The sequence below is a fragment of the Rhamphochromis longiceps genome, linkage group LG14, assembly GCF_057381845.1.
Source record: "Rhamphochromis longiceps isolate RC_006_pf linkage group LG14, R_longiceps_female_GT1.1, whole genome shotgun sequence".
NCBI lineage: Eukaryota > Metazoa > Chordata > Actinopteri > Cichliformes > Cichlidae > Rhamphochromis > Rhamphochromis longiceps.
Genome location: NC_140570.1, coordinates 30,107,394 through 30,124,404, shown reverse-complemented (window position 1 = coordinate 30,124,404; position 17,011 = coordinate 30,107,394). Strand labels below are relative to the sequence as shown.

Genomic DNA, 17,011 nt, shown 5'->3' with positions numbered 1-17,011 from the left:
AATAAAACTGATTTAAACTGCCTTGGCTAATTAAATGTGTCGTCCCAGTGACAATATAGCTGGTAAACTGCTTTTTCATTACGGCTCCAGGCATGAGAAAAGCAATGGACCAGCTGCTTTATAGGTCTCCACTTAGGGTCCTCCTTGAGTGTTTTGCACAGACAGAAAACGGACACAGGAAGAGGAAGACGGACGCCCTTCAGCAGCCGCGGACGTGCGCGCACCGCTGGAGGCAGTCAAGCTGCAGACCGGAGCTTTGGCACAACTCTGGCTGCTGTTAGCGGCGGAGAGGAGAAAGGAACGGGAGCTGGGTGGGCATGACATGTGAGCCAAGTCTGCACAGATACACCACATAGCCAAAGTATGTCTGCGGAGGGGCGGGTCGATGCTCCGAGGGTCTTGACTCAGGTGAATGAGAACACAGCTGCAGATTTCTCCTGTTTTTGGCTATTTTGTTTAATTTTCTCATCTCATCGCTGAGAGGAGACCGATGAGGCAGCTGTAGACCTCCCCGTGCCCCACTTCACCCTGATTCAGCCTGGCAAGCGTCAAGGTGCAGCAGCCAGGAGAGAGGGGACAGAGGAAGAGCCGATGTTCAATTAACTATCCGACGAAACGGTGTATAAACGGAGAATAACGTGACAGCATTGCTGAGTGGCCGCAGACTGACAGAAACACAAGGGAGAGGACACTATGTCAAAGGAGACGAGAGTAAAAGGTAAGGAGACACTACATGCCTGGTCTGTGCTAACAGGTTGAAACCTGCGTCTCGTGCTGCTGCTGGATGTTGGCGCGCACAGCCGTGTGCTGCGTGGATGAAGGCTATCCGTAGGAATGCGCTACGGTCAATACAGACCTCTGTGTGAGAAGCGGTCCGGTGGACTGTCCAGCCAAGTCCGTCTTTATATCAGTCAGACGGTTTTGTCTGACTTGCCTGTCTCCGTGTGTCCGTAAAGGTGTCACAGCAGGTCTGCGTCAGATTCTGTGACGCCGCTGCAGGGTCAAATCTGGACAGGTGAGGTGCGAGTGACCTACAGACAGACCCGTGTTACTAAAGGTGAATGGTCACAACATGTATCACATTTTGCATTCGTTACTCTGTCTATAAAGAAACCGTAAATCACAATATAAACATCAAGGACAAAGTGCAAAAGAAAGGAAATAATGCAAAGGAGTTCAGCATTGCTAAAAATAGCTCATGCAGCTCATTTGATTGTTAAATTGGATATGTGGAATGTGAAAGAGTGTTGACAGGACAGTATCAGCAAAAGCCTTTGAAGTCCTGACATTTCTGTGGCATAAAAGGTTTATTGTTCACTGGAAAGATGGGTTTGCTGCTCACACTTGCCACCTGTTTGCGTTTGCGCTCTTTCTGCTAATCTGTTAGAAATGAAGTGCTTAAAAGGGCTGCTATTATTCTCTTTCTATGCACCTGCTGCAGTTTTATAGCTGTAGTGAAAGACCAGGATTTATTTATTTATTTATTTGGTTTTGCTGTGCAAATAAGCCAGACTCCAGTGATATAGTGTCAAACATTAATAAGTGGGTTCACAACCTGGACGCATGATACCATCAGTCCGGGTTGTGATGTTGTGAGTAGTGATACTTTTCTTCTTTCATGCATCTGCTCTGCTGAAAAGCCTGTGAGCGTGTCACCAAATCTCCGGCAGCTTCAGGCTCACAGTGGCCTCTGCGCTCTGACCTTTTACATCAACTGAGAGTGGACGGAAAATTTCCCCGCAGGGATCAATGAAATATCAAATCATTATTACTACAGGTGGTGGCAGAAAGTGTCACAACACAGAGGGGATAATATTTGGCGTGGCTTGGTCTTTAAAGTAGCGATTCCTCTGATTCAAAGTAAAACACCATAAAAGTCACAGGGTGCAGTGACATCCAATGGCGAACATCTCTGAAATAACACAAAGCAGATCCCTATTGTCAGCAAGCTGATTCAGACAAAAATGACCAAACCATTTTAAAATTGTGCACAAAATTCCCACTTCAGTACTTTCCTTACTTTATTTAACTTATTCTGTCTTGTTTTCAGGAAGTGTGCAAAGACACTTTTTATGTGTTTACCATTAGAAAACAGTAGAAATATTTTGGTTTTTCCAGAATGCTCCACAAACAATCAACTGCCACTTCATTACTAATGAACACACACACATTACATCACTATCAACACCATCCTGAACTATTGATACAAGGCAGGATGGATCCATACTGTCATATTGCTTGCCAAATTCTGACCCTATAATCTGAATATCACAGCAGATATTAAACCAGGCAAAGTTTTTCCAGTCTTCTATTGTCTATAGTGTGGTATTCTGCTGCTGTGTCTGCTGCCCATCTGGTTCAGAGAGATGCTCTTCTGCATACCTTTGTTCTAACGAGTGGCTGTTTGAGTTACTCTTACCTTTTTATCAGATGAAAGCAGACTGGCCTTTGTCCTCTGACCTCTGCCATCATTGAGGTATTTTAACCCAGAGAACTGCAGCTTCACTGGATAATTTCAGACCCCACTCTATATACTCTATAAAATCTAGCAACGATAGTGTGAAAAAATCCCAGCACATTATCAGTTTCTAAAATACTCAGACCAGTCTGTCTGGGAATAACAACCATGCCACGTTCAAAGTCATTTAAATCATCTTTCTTCCTTGTTCTGATGTTTGTTTTTGAACTTCAGCAAGTCATCCTGGACAAGTCTACATGCCTAAATGTTGGGGCTTGTGGCTGTGTGATTGGCAGATTGAATATTTGCCTTAACAAGCTGGTGAACTGGCACGCGAAATGAAGTGGCATGCAAGTGTGTATGAAGTGAAGTCTTGTAACTTGTATGACGATTTACAAGACACAAACTTCTGCGTATAGGTAAAGAAATGTTTGTGACTGAAGAGTCATTGGTCCTTTAAAAATCTGATAATCTTCCCTAAATGATGTCACTTGAAATAAAAATATAGCTTTTATATTTGTGACCCTTAAAAACCTTAGCCACACAATTCTGATGTGAGTTCAATGTTACAGAAAAGCCTGAACCTAGAGAGTAATGATGATCTGAACAAAGACTGACAGCACAGTATATTTAGCATGAAGCATGAGCCAGTAATATCCTGACAGAAATCTGAAACTGAACCAACAAAATAAAAATCCAGTTTATTCTGAAACCCAGGCAAAAGGTACGTGGATTACAATTTGTGTGTTTCTCATTCACTCACCAGTGGCAGAAGAGCTGCCATGCAAGGTGTTCACCTGCCACTGGAAACAAATTTGGGTTCACTATCTCGCCCAAGGATACTTCAACACACGGAAGGGCTGGGGATCAAACCATCAAGGCTGCAGCACAGCCTGCCCCTGAGAGTGAGGTGCAGCCTCTATGGGAAGGAGTTTGTTTTTCACAGAAATCAAGAGAGTAGTCTTATTTTTAGTAAACAGTCTCAGAAGACAAATTAGCTTCTCTGGATGCACGGAAAGCCATTTTTTTTTCTCACCAGCTGTAGCTGGATGTCTTCTCCAGTTAATCTTAATTATATTTCTTTGAGTCTCGCTGTAAAACTCACTAGCTAATGGAAACTACACTGTGCTGCGTTATATTACTTCAGCCTTCTTTATAAAATCATGCAAACCCTGCGATGCTCTGGCAGGCTGGTGGCAGATTAATGGCGATGCGCAGTTTATGTGGGGTTATTGTTAGTACAGCCATATATCAAGCATGCTGTGTATCTGTTTTTATTAAATATCACTTGACCTCAGTTCCCAGTATAACTTGTGAAGTAGAACAGGTCCTATCAAAACATTACTCTTCAAAGCCCCAGCAACATGGACAATGCAGATGTTTTAATTTCATATCTTTCACGTATGTATGCTGATCTTAACTTTGTCATTTTCAATTATAGGAGCCCTGCAGGGGATGAACTTCTCATTTAAAATCATCTCTTGACACACTTGGGAGAAAAATCTTCATTATAATCGAGTGTAGGGTCTATGAAATGTAAGGCAAAGATAATATGGATATGCTCTGTATTCCATCATTAAAGTGTAACAGCAAGTGTGTGTGATCTAAGCTTTCGGTTTGTACTCCCCTTTTCGGCTTTTGCAGAAATATGGCCTCGTGCCCAGATTCACTGACTGTCTAGCAAAACAGATGAGAGCCTCAGTTTTAATCATCCAAACACTGAAAGATAATTAGAGCAGAGTAATAAGGATTTAGGAATTATAAGAGCTGTGTGGAGTAAAGCTTTGGTCCTTAAAATAAAGCAGGTGTGACTCAGAGTGTAAGAAATATTAATGGATTTTTCATTGTGTAGCCATGCTAGCAGAAGGATAGCTAGTGCGACTGTTGGTTAACATTAACAAAGTGTGTGCCATGCAAGTTAACATGTAGAACTGTTTAATACTTAAATGTTGTTCAAACAGGAGCTTTACTGATCTAACAAAATTATTCATAAAGACTGGGGTGATGGTCTTTAACATTGCTTTGCTAAATTTGTCTTGATGGTGTGCATGTGTTTAGCTGCTAGCTGGTTCATGTGTTCAGCTGCTAGCTGAGGGGAGGGGCTGAATCAATGCCTGCCTGTGATTCAGATTCAGGGGTGGTGTGAAGCTGTGTGTCAACTGGAGGAAGCAAAGACTGCACTGTTAGTATCAATACTGTTGCAAATGAGTATCTAATCCAATTTTACTGGTAGCATCTTAACATGCTTCTTATGTTTTTCTTGTTTGTAGCTTGTAGTTGCATTACTGCTACCTTGTGGCAAAAAACCCCAAAACAAACAAACAAGAAATATCATAAACTTTTGATGTCTTTGTAACTTAATGACAATTTAAATGTTAAAAAAAACAAAGTCATAATTTTAGCACAAGGTTTTGTATGACCCTTTGTAGGGCTGCTCGATTATGGCAAAAATGATAATCACGATTATTTTCACTGAAATTGAGATCTCGATTATTTGACGATATTTATTTAACAATAACAATGTATTGAACAATGACTTTAAAAAATAATATAAAATAGTGTGCAAATACTGATAACAGTGCAAATGTTTGCAATATAAGTAATAAATGAAAAATGTAAACATCTATGTTTAGTGAACTTTGCAGTGTTGTTCTGTGGTGCAGCTACGTACAAACTGTGTCTACTTGATCCACGTCTGACTCCGCGAACCCATAATGTTTCCACACCACTGAAGTTTTTTTTTTTTTACCTCTCTTTTCAACCAACGGCAGTCACTCTCCTCTCCAAATAACTTCTGCTTAGCTTTCCGAGCTTCCCCCGGGTCCTCTTAATTGTTGTGACGCGTGTTCGAAATGCAGAGAGGTGCGCTCGATTTGCCCCACGGAGCAGCGCGAGAGTAAAGCACGAGGGAGGTGCTAATAATCAGCTCAGTCATTTTTAATGATCGTTGAAAGCCCAGATCGTAATCGAGATTAAAATTCGATTAATTGAGCAGCCCTAACCCTTTGTGGTTTTTATATGATCATAATAGTGCTACCCTGAAATACAAATGTGTAATGTTTATTTCTGCAAGCAGCTCAACATTACATTTGATAGTTTATTATCTTTTAATGAGACCAGTAATTCAACCAGCTGCCACGGGAATTCACACTTCAGTTTTACACTTGATTGTGCATCCCTGTTTCTGCTTCCACTATAAGCTGAACCTTGGAGCCAGACAGGTACTGTGGTGCCATACCTCTATTAAGAATTTTTTTCGAATCACCGTCGGTCATCTTCGTCACCTCCTCCCTCCCCACAGAGTACAGGCTTACAGATTCCACTGTTTGTCCTCTGTTTGACTTCACTCACTATTCCAAAGCTCAGTGTAAGATTGCACCTTTGAGTTTTTGTATTTCTCAGAGCTGATGAATCTAGATCAGCCAGAAAGCCTTTTCTTTCAGTTGCTGTCCAAATAAAATAAATGGGTAGGCTACCTGGTGTTTTGCTGAGATTTACCGTCAAGCTAAAAATAGAACTGGATGATGCTGGTGAACAGTCTCTCCCCTTTCTTTCTTTCTTTCTTTCTGCTCCTACTTTTCACTCTCTGCAAAAGGGAATAGGGGGGATGGCAGTATTTTTATGTTAAAATAATTTGTTTTGTGATGTTTCTTCACGGAGAATAGACTGGTGGCACAGTCTACACAAAAAATTGATTCTGCACTGTCAGTGATTCCCCAAACCCAATTCTTATCACTCACTTTAAGACACGATGAATACTTTATATACTGCATTATACTGCCAGCACCAGCTGTGTATAGTGTTGTCAAACTGGTAAAACGGTCCCCAGAAAGCTTGTTTATCAAACAGCAACACAATGTTCTCTGAATTCTACAGAGGCGTGCGCTAATGCATTCAGCCTGTGACCTCTGTTATTTTATTTGATCATACAAAACAGTGTTAATTTGAATTTAATAGCTGTTTGTCATGGGGAGGCACAGTGGGCTTGTGTCCGGGAGCAGCGATTCACAACGCACAGAGCAGCTAGGCTGCTGCTGCTGTTTGAGGTCACAGAAGAGGCAGTGGCAGGGGACCAGCTCAACTGGAGCACGGCAATAGTTCACTTGTCATCTGTCACAGCCAAAAGTCTTGATGTGGTGTGGAAGGCACAACCTGTGTTTTCTATTTTTCGCTTTGCTGAATCATATTCACAGACTCCAGAAAAGGTTTTTTTAAAGGCACAATTACTCAGCATTATAATGCTGAGCTATTAGCAGAAGCACTTAGTTTAACATCTATCCCGTGTCCTGCCAGTAGGGAACAAAATGTTGCGAGGAAGATGACACCATTCTGGGTTTCTGGTAATTTCCATTGCTCAGGGCTTTAAACACACGGGCCTGAGTTAAATCGCCATTCACGTTGATGAATTGTTTGGCAGCTTTTAAAAGCTGCACTTGATAGTAGAGATGCAGCAATTGCAGTTTTCTTGACTGATTCTGATTTCAGATTTCTTTTCTAAATGTCAGTTGGCAAAGTCAAAACATTCATTGGTTCCTGCATCTCAAAAAGATTTCTCCATTTTTTTTTGTTTGTTTTGGGTTTTTTTTGTCACAAACTGAATATTTTTGTGATTTCAAGGCGCAATTGTGACACAGTTTTAGTTTACTTTAGTTTAGCCTTCAGTAAATAAACGTACTGATAAAGCTGCTGCACAGCATCTATCCGATACCAAAAATGTTGGCTTATAAAAACCTTAGCTGCTAAAAAAATTTAGCAGCTAATGAGCTAAACAATATCCGGTGGGAGGTAGAACAGTGTATTTACTAATTGGAAGGTTGGTGGTTCGATCCCCTCCAGTCTACATGCCAAAAGACCCTCCTTGTGCATTCATTGGAGTGCGTCTGCACGTGTGCGAGAATGTAGATAGAAAGCACTTAGATGAAGAAAAAAGTGTTTGGGTGAATGAGAAATGTTTAAAACATGCTGAGTGAGCAGGTAGAGTAGAAAAGTGCTTACCATCATTGTCTCAGGAGATGGTGGTGATCAAAAACTCAGTAAATATGGGTTTACATAAAAATAATGTAACCATAAACAGGCATTTCTTTGCTAACAGGTTTGTCGCATCAACTTAAAAGGTTGAAAAACTATATTACTTTTGGTTTTACATCTTGTTTCTGCTTCTGCACGTGAGCCAAATTATAAAATATTTTAAACACAACCTAGACAGAACATAATTTATCTTTCGGTCATTTCATTTAATGGTTTGTGTTCTTTGAATTCTGTGTAGAATTTTATTATTGCTTAGTGGTAGTGCAGTGACTGCTTTGCTGTCAGGTACTAAAATTCTGATTTATGCCACATCTCTATTTATAACCAATCCAGTATTAGATTATATTACCATAAACTGTAGACTTCACAATGTAAACCAGCAAGAAGTCTTCTTCAAGCAAGACAAACAGTACAGCAATATGTGGCCATCACTGCACAGACAGACAGGGATGCAGAACACGGTCAGCAATGATAATCATTATCTAATCGTAGTGTAGCAGTCCATTAACAGTCAATTGGAAGTGCTGATCTGTGCAGCTAAAGTTTAGGTAATGGCATACACGAAGGTGATCTGTGTCTCTCGTTGACTGTACTGATTGATTTAAGCTTTGCATGCAGGCTTAATTGCATTACAAAAACTACGACTAATAGTTATTTGCATTGCAGGGCTGGGTATATTGTTGTTTATTGTTTACCATGAGACGATTGCTGAGGCACGACATAAAAAGACTGAGCCGACAAAGAATCTGCTCAGTGCTACATCTAGTCAGCTTCATCTTTACTGGGACATGTTTCGTGTTGTAATATCAGCAGTTTCCTCCTTCTTGTTCATTCACAAAAGAAAAGCTAAATTGGTTTTCCCTTTGACAATGCAGATATCACACTCTGATGCTGTGGCTTGTCCAATAATCACTCAGAAGTGGTTTGCACCACCAGAGAGCTCTTCTGCTCTTCCTGCCTGCCACTGCAGCCCATTGCTCTTTTAGGGGCTGTTAGTTGTTTAGACTTCCTTGAGTATTAAATTCTGGTAATTATAAAATGAGCAGATTGGCACAAGTGTAGTTTACAGGCCAACTGGGCTTAAGAGGGCAGTGAGAGATAAAGCTCTGACTGGAAGAAATTTCTTTAGGTAGCAGCTGATCAAAAGCAGATGAGGTCTCTGATGGAGAGTGATCCTCGGTATGGGGCCATCTTCAATGCTGAGGGCTTGCTCCTTATTTTCAAAACCCACGGCACTTTTAACCTTCTGCAGGCTCACACTGAAGCAATTTTCACATTCAAAACTGCAATACTTTTATCTTGCCTACACAAATGATCGTTATTACATGTCTAGTTCAATAAGACGTGGCAGTAAGAATGATTTCTTAACAGTGGACTGCTTTACTGGCAGATTTTTGTTCTGTTGAAAGATGAATATAAAGGTTGTGGTTAGATAAAAAAACCATCCATCCATCCATCCATCCATCCATCCATCCATCCATCCATCCATCCATCCATCCTCTGCTTGTCCAAGTCAGGGTTGCATGGTGAGCTGCAGCCTATCCCAGCTGGCAAAAACTATATAACCATGAAAATTTTAGTCAGTTTTGAGATCACAATTATTTAACATGATTAGTTTTCCCGAGCTTAAAACATGAGTCAATTGAAAAACAAAGGCTTTCTTTTTGTCATTTCACCTAGAGTACTAGTAGAGATGCCACAATATCCCTCCAAATTACACACAAAGTTTCCTTTCTTGTCTGAGGTGTAGACGCTATACAAATATAGGCCATTTTAGGTGACAGTAAGGCAGGTCTGTCATACTCAACTCAGCGTATATAGACACTGATAAAGTGTCTATATGTGTTACTGGGTAAGCTTAATTTTTCAGTATCCAAGCTTAATGCTATGAAACCACAATCTTATCTTAAACATAACCAGTAAAAGCAAAACTAAAAAGCATCTCCCAAACAGGACAAACTATGGTCTCCTTGCTTGCAAACTTCTGACTTCCTCCAGTTCCACAGCACAACCTCCTCTTTAAAAATGAACTCTTATCTCTAGGCTTCCAATAAGTCTTGGACGACAGTCAAGGCACAGAAACTGAAGGACACCTTGTGCGTAATTTGAAGACGTCAGCAGCTCTTCTTTCAGAAGAGCAGTGTTTGATTCTCCGGGACGAGAACTCGCCGGGCAGGAAATGAGTTTGGTGTTTTTAGAGATACAGGAAAGTGGTGCACTGGATTTTATAACGCAGGACAAAATGAGAATGTCATGTTTTATGTTAAGCTTTTCTTTTTGTGAATATTGGAAGCCAAACAATTTAGCTCATGGTTAAATTTAACGCAGGAGTTTACACAAGAGTCATTCTCTGCATAGCTGGAGTCAGCTGTGCAGTCGGAGGTGAGATGTTATCTTCTTAGTAAAGTATTTGACAGAGATGTTGAGGCATGTTATGTAATAGGGAAGTCAGGAAGACAAATGAGTTCAATTATAAATCTTTCAGGAGCTGCACCAAAACTATTTCTTATTTCTCTCCTGGAGTTACTATCCTGAATCTCTCATTTCAAAACTTCAAAAGCTGCTGCTATCCAGTAGAAAAGATTGGTCCTGTGTTAATGCTCTGCAGATTAATGTGTGTCTATTAAGTTTCACTTAATGTAGCCTGTGAGCCATGTGGGCCAAAAAGCCGAAATGTGACGCCAATAAATCCAGGCATATCAGCCAAGTGTTATTGCTGTGCAGTCAGGTTGTAAATCTTACAGGATCCATTTGCATATATTTTTAAGTTATTATAATGTATGCAATAGTATCTCATTTTATGCCAAATACATGTATAATTGTGACATAAACTGAAGAATGTGACATTTACACATCTATAATAATCCTAAGTAACTTTGTCATTTTAATGACAATAGCACACCTTTATACCACCAAACTCGAGAAACAAATAACAGCTCAGTGTCATGACAAACCCTGAAATTGTTAACTGTTAATAAAATATAAATTAATTCTTTCTGTCACTCACTGACCACTTCATTAGGTACACTTTTTTAGTTACACTGCAATACTAAGCAAAGTGTACCACATCATCACACCACCAGAAACAGCATGAACTTTGATATGAGGCACGATGGATCCGTGCTTTTGTTCATACTGAACAACACTGGTGAGTGTATATTATTTGTGTTCTTGCACACAAAAAATGGAAGAATGATGTTGATCTACAAATTTCCATTAGTGTACTTAAAATAGATGCCTCATCTATCTGTGCACGTGTACAAAAGGTAATAATAACTTCATTCTCATAAAATTTAAGGTTTATTCTCTTAATTCCTGAAGCAGTCCCTCTCAAGTGGAAGTAAACAACTTTTTGTGGCAAATTTAGTTTATGACCAATGTGATGGTCCTGTCCACTACACGAGACACACTTTCCTTCTTTTATTTCTTGCTGGCTGTTGCTATTAAGAAGGAGATCAGGTGCAGTCTTGACTAATGCACATATGTAACTTCTCTGTGAGGGTAAGCACTTCATAACTACCAGAGAAGATGGATAAAGCTTTCAGTGTAATTAAGTGCCTACTCGTCTGTGAAGGTTCTCAGTCATCCAGGTCATCGTAGTCAAAGGAGCTTGCAAAGAAAAGCACCTGGACTTCTTTAAGTTGCTTGAAGACGTTTCACCTCTCATCCGAGAAGCTTCTTCAGTTCTAAGGTCAAATGGTGGGGAGTCCCAGATTTAAACCTAGTGGGAGTTTCCCCCCACAGAGGGACAAAAGGACCCCCTGATGATCCTCTAATCGCCTGAGCCAAGGTGTGAAACTGGGTGTGGGTCCCAATCAGCCAGGGTTTCGGGTGAGCTCATTGTGAAACCTGGCCCCACCTTATCATGCGAATTCCTGAGGTCAGATTGCCCAGGATGTGAGTGGGCGTTAAGGCGTCTGGGAAGGGATCTCAAAACTGGATTATAGATGGCAGAGAGTTGGTGTCGTAAACCCCCGCCTCTGTTCAAAGATGGTCGCTCACAGTGGACATAGATGGCTTCTTTCACTCCTCTTTCAAACCATCTGTCCTCTCTGTCCAAAATGTGAACATTGGCATCCTCCATTGATGGGAGTCAAAGAGGAAGTACTGGTCCGTGTGTGTGGGCTTCCGGTAAACTTCGATGTTGAGGTTGCCATTCTCTTCAATGTGCACAGCGCAGTCCAGGGAAGGCAAACAGTTATCCTTTGTGTCTTCCCTGGTGAACTTGATGTTTTTATCCACAGCGACTTCACAAGCGCATGGCACAACATAGAAGAGCCACCTCCACAGGACAAGACTCAGAAGTTCATCTGCATCTTAAGGATAAAGGACACTCTTTCGAGGATGCCAATGTTCACATTTTGGACAGAGAGGATAGATGGTTTGAAAGAGGAGTGAAAGAAGGTATATTGTTGTTTACCATCTATCCTCTCTGTCCAAAATGTGAACATTGGCATCCTCGAAAGAGTGTCCTTTATCCTTAAGATGCAGATGAACTTCTGAGTCTTGTCCTGTGGAGGTGGCTCTTCTATGTTGTGCCATGCGCTTGTGAAGTCGCTGTGGATAAAAACATCAAGTTCACCAGGGAAGACACAAAGGATAACTGTTTGCCTTCCCTGGACTGCGCTGTGCACATTGAAGAGAATGGCAACCTCAACATTGAAGTTTACCGGAAGCCCACACACACGGACCAGTACTTCCTCTTTGACTCCCATCAATGGAGGATGCCAATGTTCACATTTTGGACAGAGAGGACAGATGGTTTGAAAGAGGAGTGAAAGAAGCCATCTATGTCCACTGTGAGCGACCATCTTTGAACAGAGGCGGGGGTTTACGACACCAACTCTCTGCCATCTATAATCCAGTTTTGAGTTCCCTCCCCAGACGCCTTAACGCCCACTCACATCCTGGGCAATCTGACCTCAGGAATTCGCATGATAAGGTGGGGCCAGGTTTCACAATGAGCTCACCCGAAACCCTGGCTGATTGGGACCCACACCCATTTTCACACCTTGGCTCAGGCGATTAGAGGATCATCAGGGGGTCCTTTTGTCCCTCTGTGGGGGGAAACTCCCACTAGGTTTAAATCTGGGACTCTCCACCATTTGACCTTAGAACTGAAGAAGCTTCTCGGACGAGAGGTGAAACATCTTCAAGCAACTTAAAGAAGTCCAGACGCTTTTCTTTGCAAGCTCCTTTGACTAAGTGCCTACTCAGTCACCAGAATAAGAACAGTGCTTTGAATCTTGCATGTGGGACAATGTAGGATATTGCAGAATAAGAGGTACTTGTTAGTTCATATAACCTCTTTGTTCATTGTATTTACAACTTTTACATGTTAGAAGTGTGAATCCTATAATACATAAAACCTAAACAACACTTGCAAGTGTGAACACACTCTTGTTAAACATGTGAAAACCTGTAGAGCATAACTATCTGAGAAGAACAGTGCGTTATAAAGAGGTGTTTTCTCTGCAGTAGTTACTGCATTACATTGAAAATAACACAGCATGCTCTCTTAGCAACCTTTTTGCACCACTGTGTATCAGCAAGTTTTTAAGGCGGTTTAATGTCTGCATTCTGCTGAATTTATAATTCACTTTGTTCCTTTTGTTAGCACTCCTTTTGTTCCACTTTGTAAAAAAAACAAAACCCTCCAAAAAACACAAAACACACATGAATAGATGCTGCGTGATTTTGAGAAATGGTGACTTCCTGCAAAGCCACCTGCTTGGCTATTTCACTGCAATTAAAGCCAGGTGCATGATCAACTTGCAGATGATATAGATGAATTACCACAACCTCTGGATACGTTACCAGCTAATGAACCACAGATTTAGTACTCTTTGTGGGCTTGATACCACCAAATGTTGTCGTGTTTATAACCTCATTATGTGCTGAAGCTTTTATGTACTATGTGTTTATTATGTGTATTCATTACTTGATTTTTTTTTACAAATAGTTTAACAAAATTATTGAGGTTATATAAGCGTCAGCCTGAGGTGAGATATTATCTTAGTAGAGTTTTTGGCAGACTTGTATTTTATGTATTAGGGAAGCTAGAAAGATAAATGAGTTCAATTATAAATCTTTCAGGAGGTGCATCAGAACTGTTTCCTGTTTCTCTCCCTGAATCTCTAGTTTCACAGTCTCTTCAACAGCTGCAGCTACTGAGTAGTGAAGACTTGCCCTTATTACAGTGCTACAGATAACGGTTAGGGGGGAAAAATTGCATTGCGATATTTGTATTGTGATATTGTGTTGATACAAGAAACACCAGGTATAGATAGTTTATTAAATAAATTATAATACTCTGGGAATATTACGAACAAGAGGGCTCATCTCATGCACCACCATCCTGAAGTAATATTAGCTGAGCAAACTTAAGTTAAATCAACTCAACCGAAAAACCATCCAACACTGGGCACACTTAGCTGGACAAAGCTACCTACTAATTTAGAGCAAAGCAATGGCTCAGTCACAATAGTCTACTAAAAAGAATGTTTCACATTGTGAAATCGAGCCTGGTAATTCCCACCTCAAATTAATGTATTTCTACTGAATTTTACTTAAATATAGCAAACAGGCTGAAAATCAATGGGAAATAGCATATAGATTAATAAATTGTAGGGTTTGTTTAAATAGAATAGCCTGAGTCAGAGAGAGGTTTTTCTCCCACTGTGAATGTCCTATAACATATGAGTCATGCAGGATGAGAGATGTTCTTTGCTCACTTATTATACTGTTGATGTTGCTTTTGATTTATAAGTACAGACTAGTCACACATACAGCAACTTATCACCTTAAGTACAGCTGGATATTGATTTAATTTTTTAATTTCCATTCCAGTCCTGTTTATTGATTGAACTCTTTACACATTTTTGTGTGTCTTTTTTCGTAACAGAGTTAAAGCCCATTTGCTTTTAACACCTTCACAAATGAAAATACTCTATTAGAACTCTGACTTCAGATTTTTAAATATTCACTCTTGCCTGTAATGTTGTAAAAATCTGAATTCTTAATATTTTTTGGTTGCTGTAAAGCAGAAATTCCTCTAAGAGATTTTTCAAGCAACCATGCAGCGTATGCTTTTCTTTGGCTCAACTAACTGAAAGCAGCTAAACACCATTTGCATTGACAGATAAACATCCTTAAAGGAAAACCAAGTAGCTTCTGTTGGCGGAGAGTCAGCTGGAGCTTGAAAGATGCAGTCCAGTAGTTGGTCAGTGCCTAATCCAGGGAAGTTTCTTTAAGTAGATAAATCCTACTTAATGTGTTTATACTGCCTGAAGATGAAGGAGTTTGCTTTTTTTTTTGTTACAGTCTCTTTGTCTTCACTCGTTTTGCTGTGTTTGGAAACCTGCAGCAGAGTTTTTGGCCCATCATAACTGTACAACAATGACACAACCATGTTATACACTAAACTTACCAGATGCTGAATTATCTATCCATCTAAAATGTCTTATTGATACTAGAGGTCACAGGCTGCTTTGAGCTGATAGAAAGGCAGCAGTAACTCTAATAGCCACTTGTTACAATCAAGGTTGGCAGAAGAGCACAATACAATAGCAGATTGGGAAAAACACTGCTAGGTCTGATCTTCATGTCTGCTGTGACATTTGGACAGTGGGGTCAGAATCTGGCCAGTTGTGCCAAGGGTTCAGGCTGGTGTTGGTGTAATATGTGTGGGATATTTTCTCTAACACATTTTACCCAACTACCAATCAGCTTACTTGAGTACCTTTGGGGTATGGTGACCGAAGATTTGTATATGTGTAGCTGACAAATCTGCAGCAACTGTGTGATGCTGTCACCTCAACATGGACCAAAATCTCCTAATACCTAATAAAGTGGCTTGTGAGTGTATAATTGCATATTTGTATAAATTATTTATTTATAAACATGGAAATAATAACATATTGAACACTGGACAGTTAATAATAGCATAACATTAATATATAGAGCATTTATTAGTTATATTACTTAGTGTCACTTTTGTCCCATTCAGGTGTCTGTGAAAATTTAAACCCCTCCACACCAACATTTCATATATTCTGGTTTGAATTCATGCTGAAGCTGAAATTGTGACACAATTTGGAGGTGTTTGCTCACCATGAACAACTAGGATTGTACTAAGCATTCAGCAGAAATTGCTGGAGCAGTATTTATTTACCCCCACGTGATGCATGTCCAGCATTCATTCTTCTTTTTGCTTTATTGTTGGTTTCTAAATATGTGGCTGCTGAACTGCTGAATACAGTGCTATTTTTCACCTATTTTGTGGTGAGAAAATTACATACATCGCCCTTGATAGTTTTTTTTTTTCTTTTATAGCTGGCTTCTGTAGCTGAAAAATAGGGTAGGAGCAGTTTTAAAGGGGTGAGAGGCGTATGATGTATGTCAAAATGATTGAAATTCACCTGTTATTTTGAGCTAATCATCCTCCGCTTACTTTGAAAGTCAAAACATTTGATGCATAAAAATTCCTGCGGCAAATTGTTCACACATGCAACACTGCCACAACATGTGTGCAGCAAAGCTCTTGATTCATTGCTGTATGCAAGTGGCAGATAGAGGGTGATTGCAGTGGAGGTGCTTTGGTAACAGATACTGTCAGCTCACCATTTCAGCTGGCGGCAGGCTTCTGTTTAAACGCTGTTGCAAGTAAATAAAGGAAAGAAAGAGATGAAAGAAGGATGAATCACGAGCAGCCTCGTGTTGCTGTGTTGCTGCTCTGAAGGAAAGCTTTTTAGATATTTAGACATGGGCTTTCTTTGAACATTGTCCAGTGAAGTGCTGAGCTTCTCTCCCTCGGTCTTTGTTAGTTTCCATAAGTTGCACATTCAATTTCAAAGAGCAGCTGTTTGGATTTTGTCTTTGATTTTTGCAGACAAAGGCAGTATGATCAGAGTAACTGATGAATTGTCAATTTTGTTTGAACAGTTTTAGCATATCTGAGTCATCCCTCAGAAAACAAACCCATTTGTTTGTTAAAGCTGTTATTATTATTATTATTGCACCATAAAAGTGCAAAATAAAATAAATGTGCACCGTGCATCCACAGCCGCTGCTGAATTTAAAACCAGACCACAGTCTTTCTCTAATCTTAACTAAGCACTGTAGGCGCTTCAACATACATACTGCAAATGAATATTGTAAGATCAAGATCAGATATTGATAAACACAAACATGTTAGGAGTTCCCTGAGAGTAGCCTTCATTTAAAAGCACTGGCAAATGGGAGAAGTTTGCCTTGAGGGCTTACTGCAAAAATATTGCTATAACAGAAAATGTGCATAAATATATATGTGTGTACAAATGTATTAAATGTATATATGCATGTATTAATAAATGTAAATAAACTGTGATTAAGTCAACCATATTCAAAATAGTCCAGAAGAACTTCTGATTTCATATAGGACATGAACTTTAACTCCAGGATGACAGTCCTGTGTCTGACCTGTTTATTTGTTATGATTCGTTCAGTTCACTCTCACTAAGCTGACTTTCTGAATCTTTATCTTCC

At 40.1% G+C, this 17,011-nt stretch overlaps 1 protein-coding gene across 3 annotated transcripts in view; it reads left to right on the top strand.

Annotated features, from left to right (window-relative positions):
* The first annotated feature begins 183 nt into the window (after positions 1 to 183).
* Positions 184 to 17,011, top strand: part of pitpnm3 (PITPNM family member 3) — a 96,594-nt gene continuing 79,766 nt past the window's right edge. For all 3 annotated transcript variants that reach the window (XM_085379552.1, XM_085379553.1, XM_085379551.1), the window contains exon 1: positions 184 to 718. In XM_085379552.1, the coding sequence (XP_085235678.1) occupies positions 694 to 718 (25 nt within the window). In that variant the 5' untranslated portion in view covers positions 184 to 693. The remainder of the gene's footprint in view (positions 719 to 17,011) is intronic.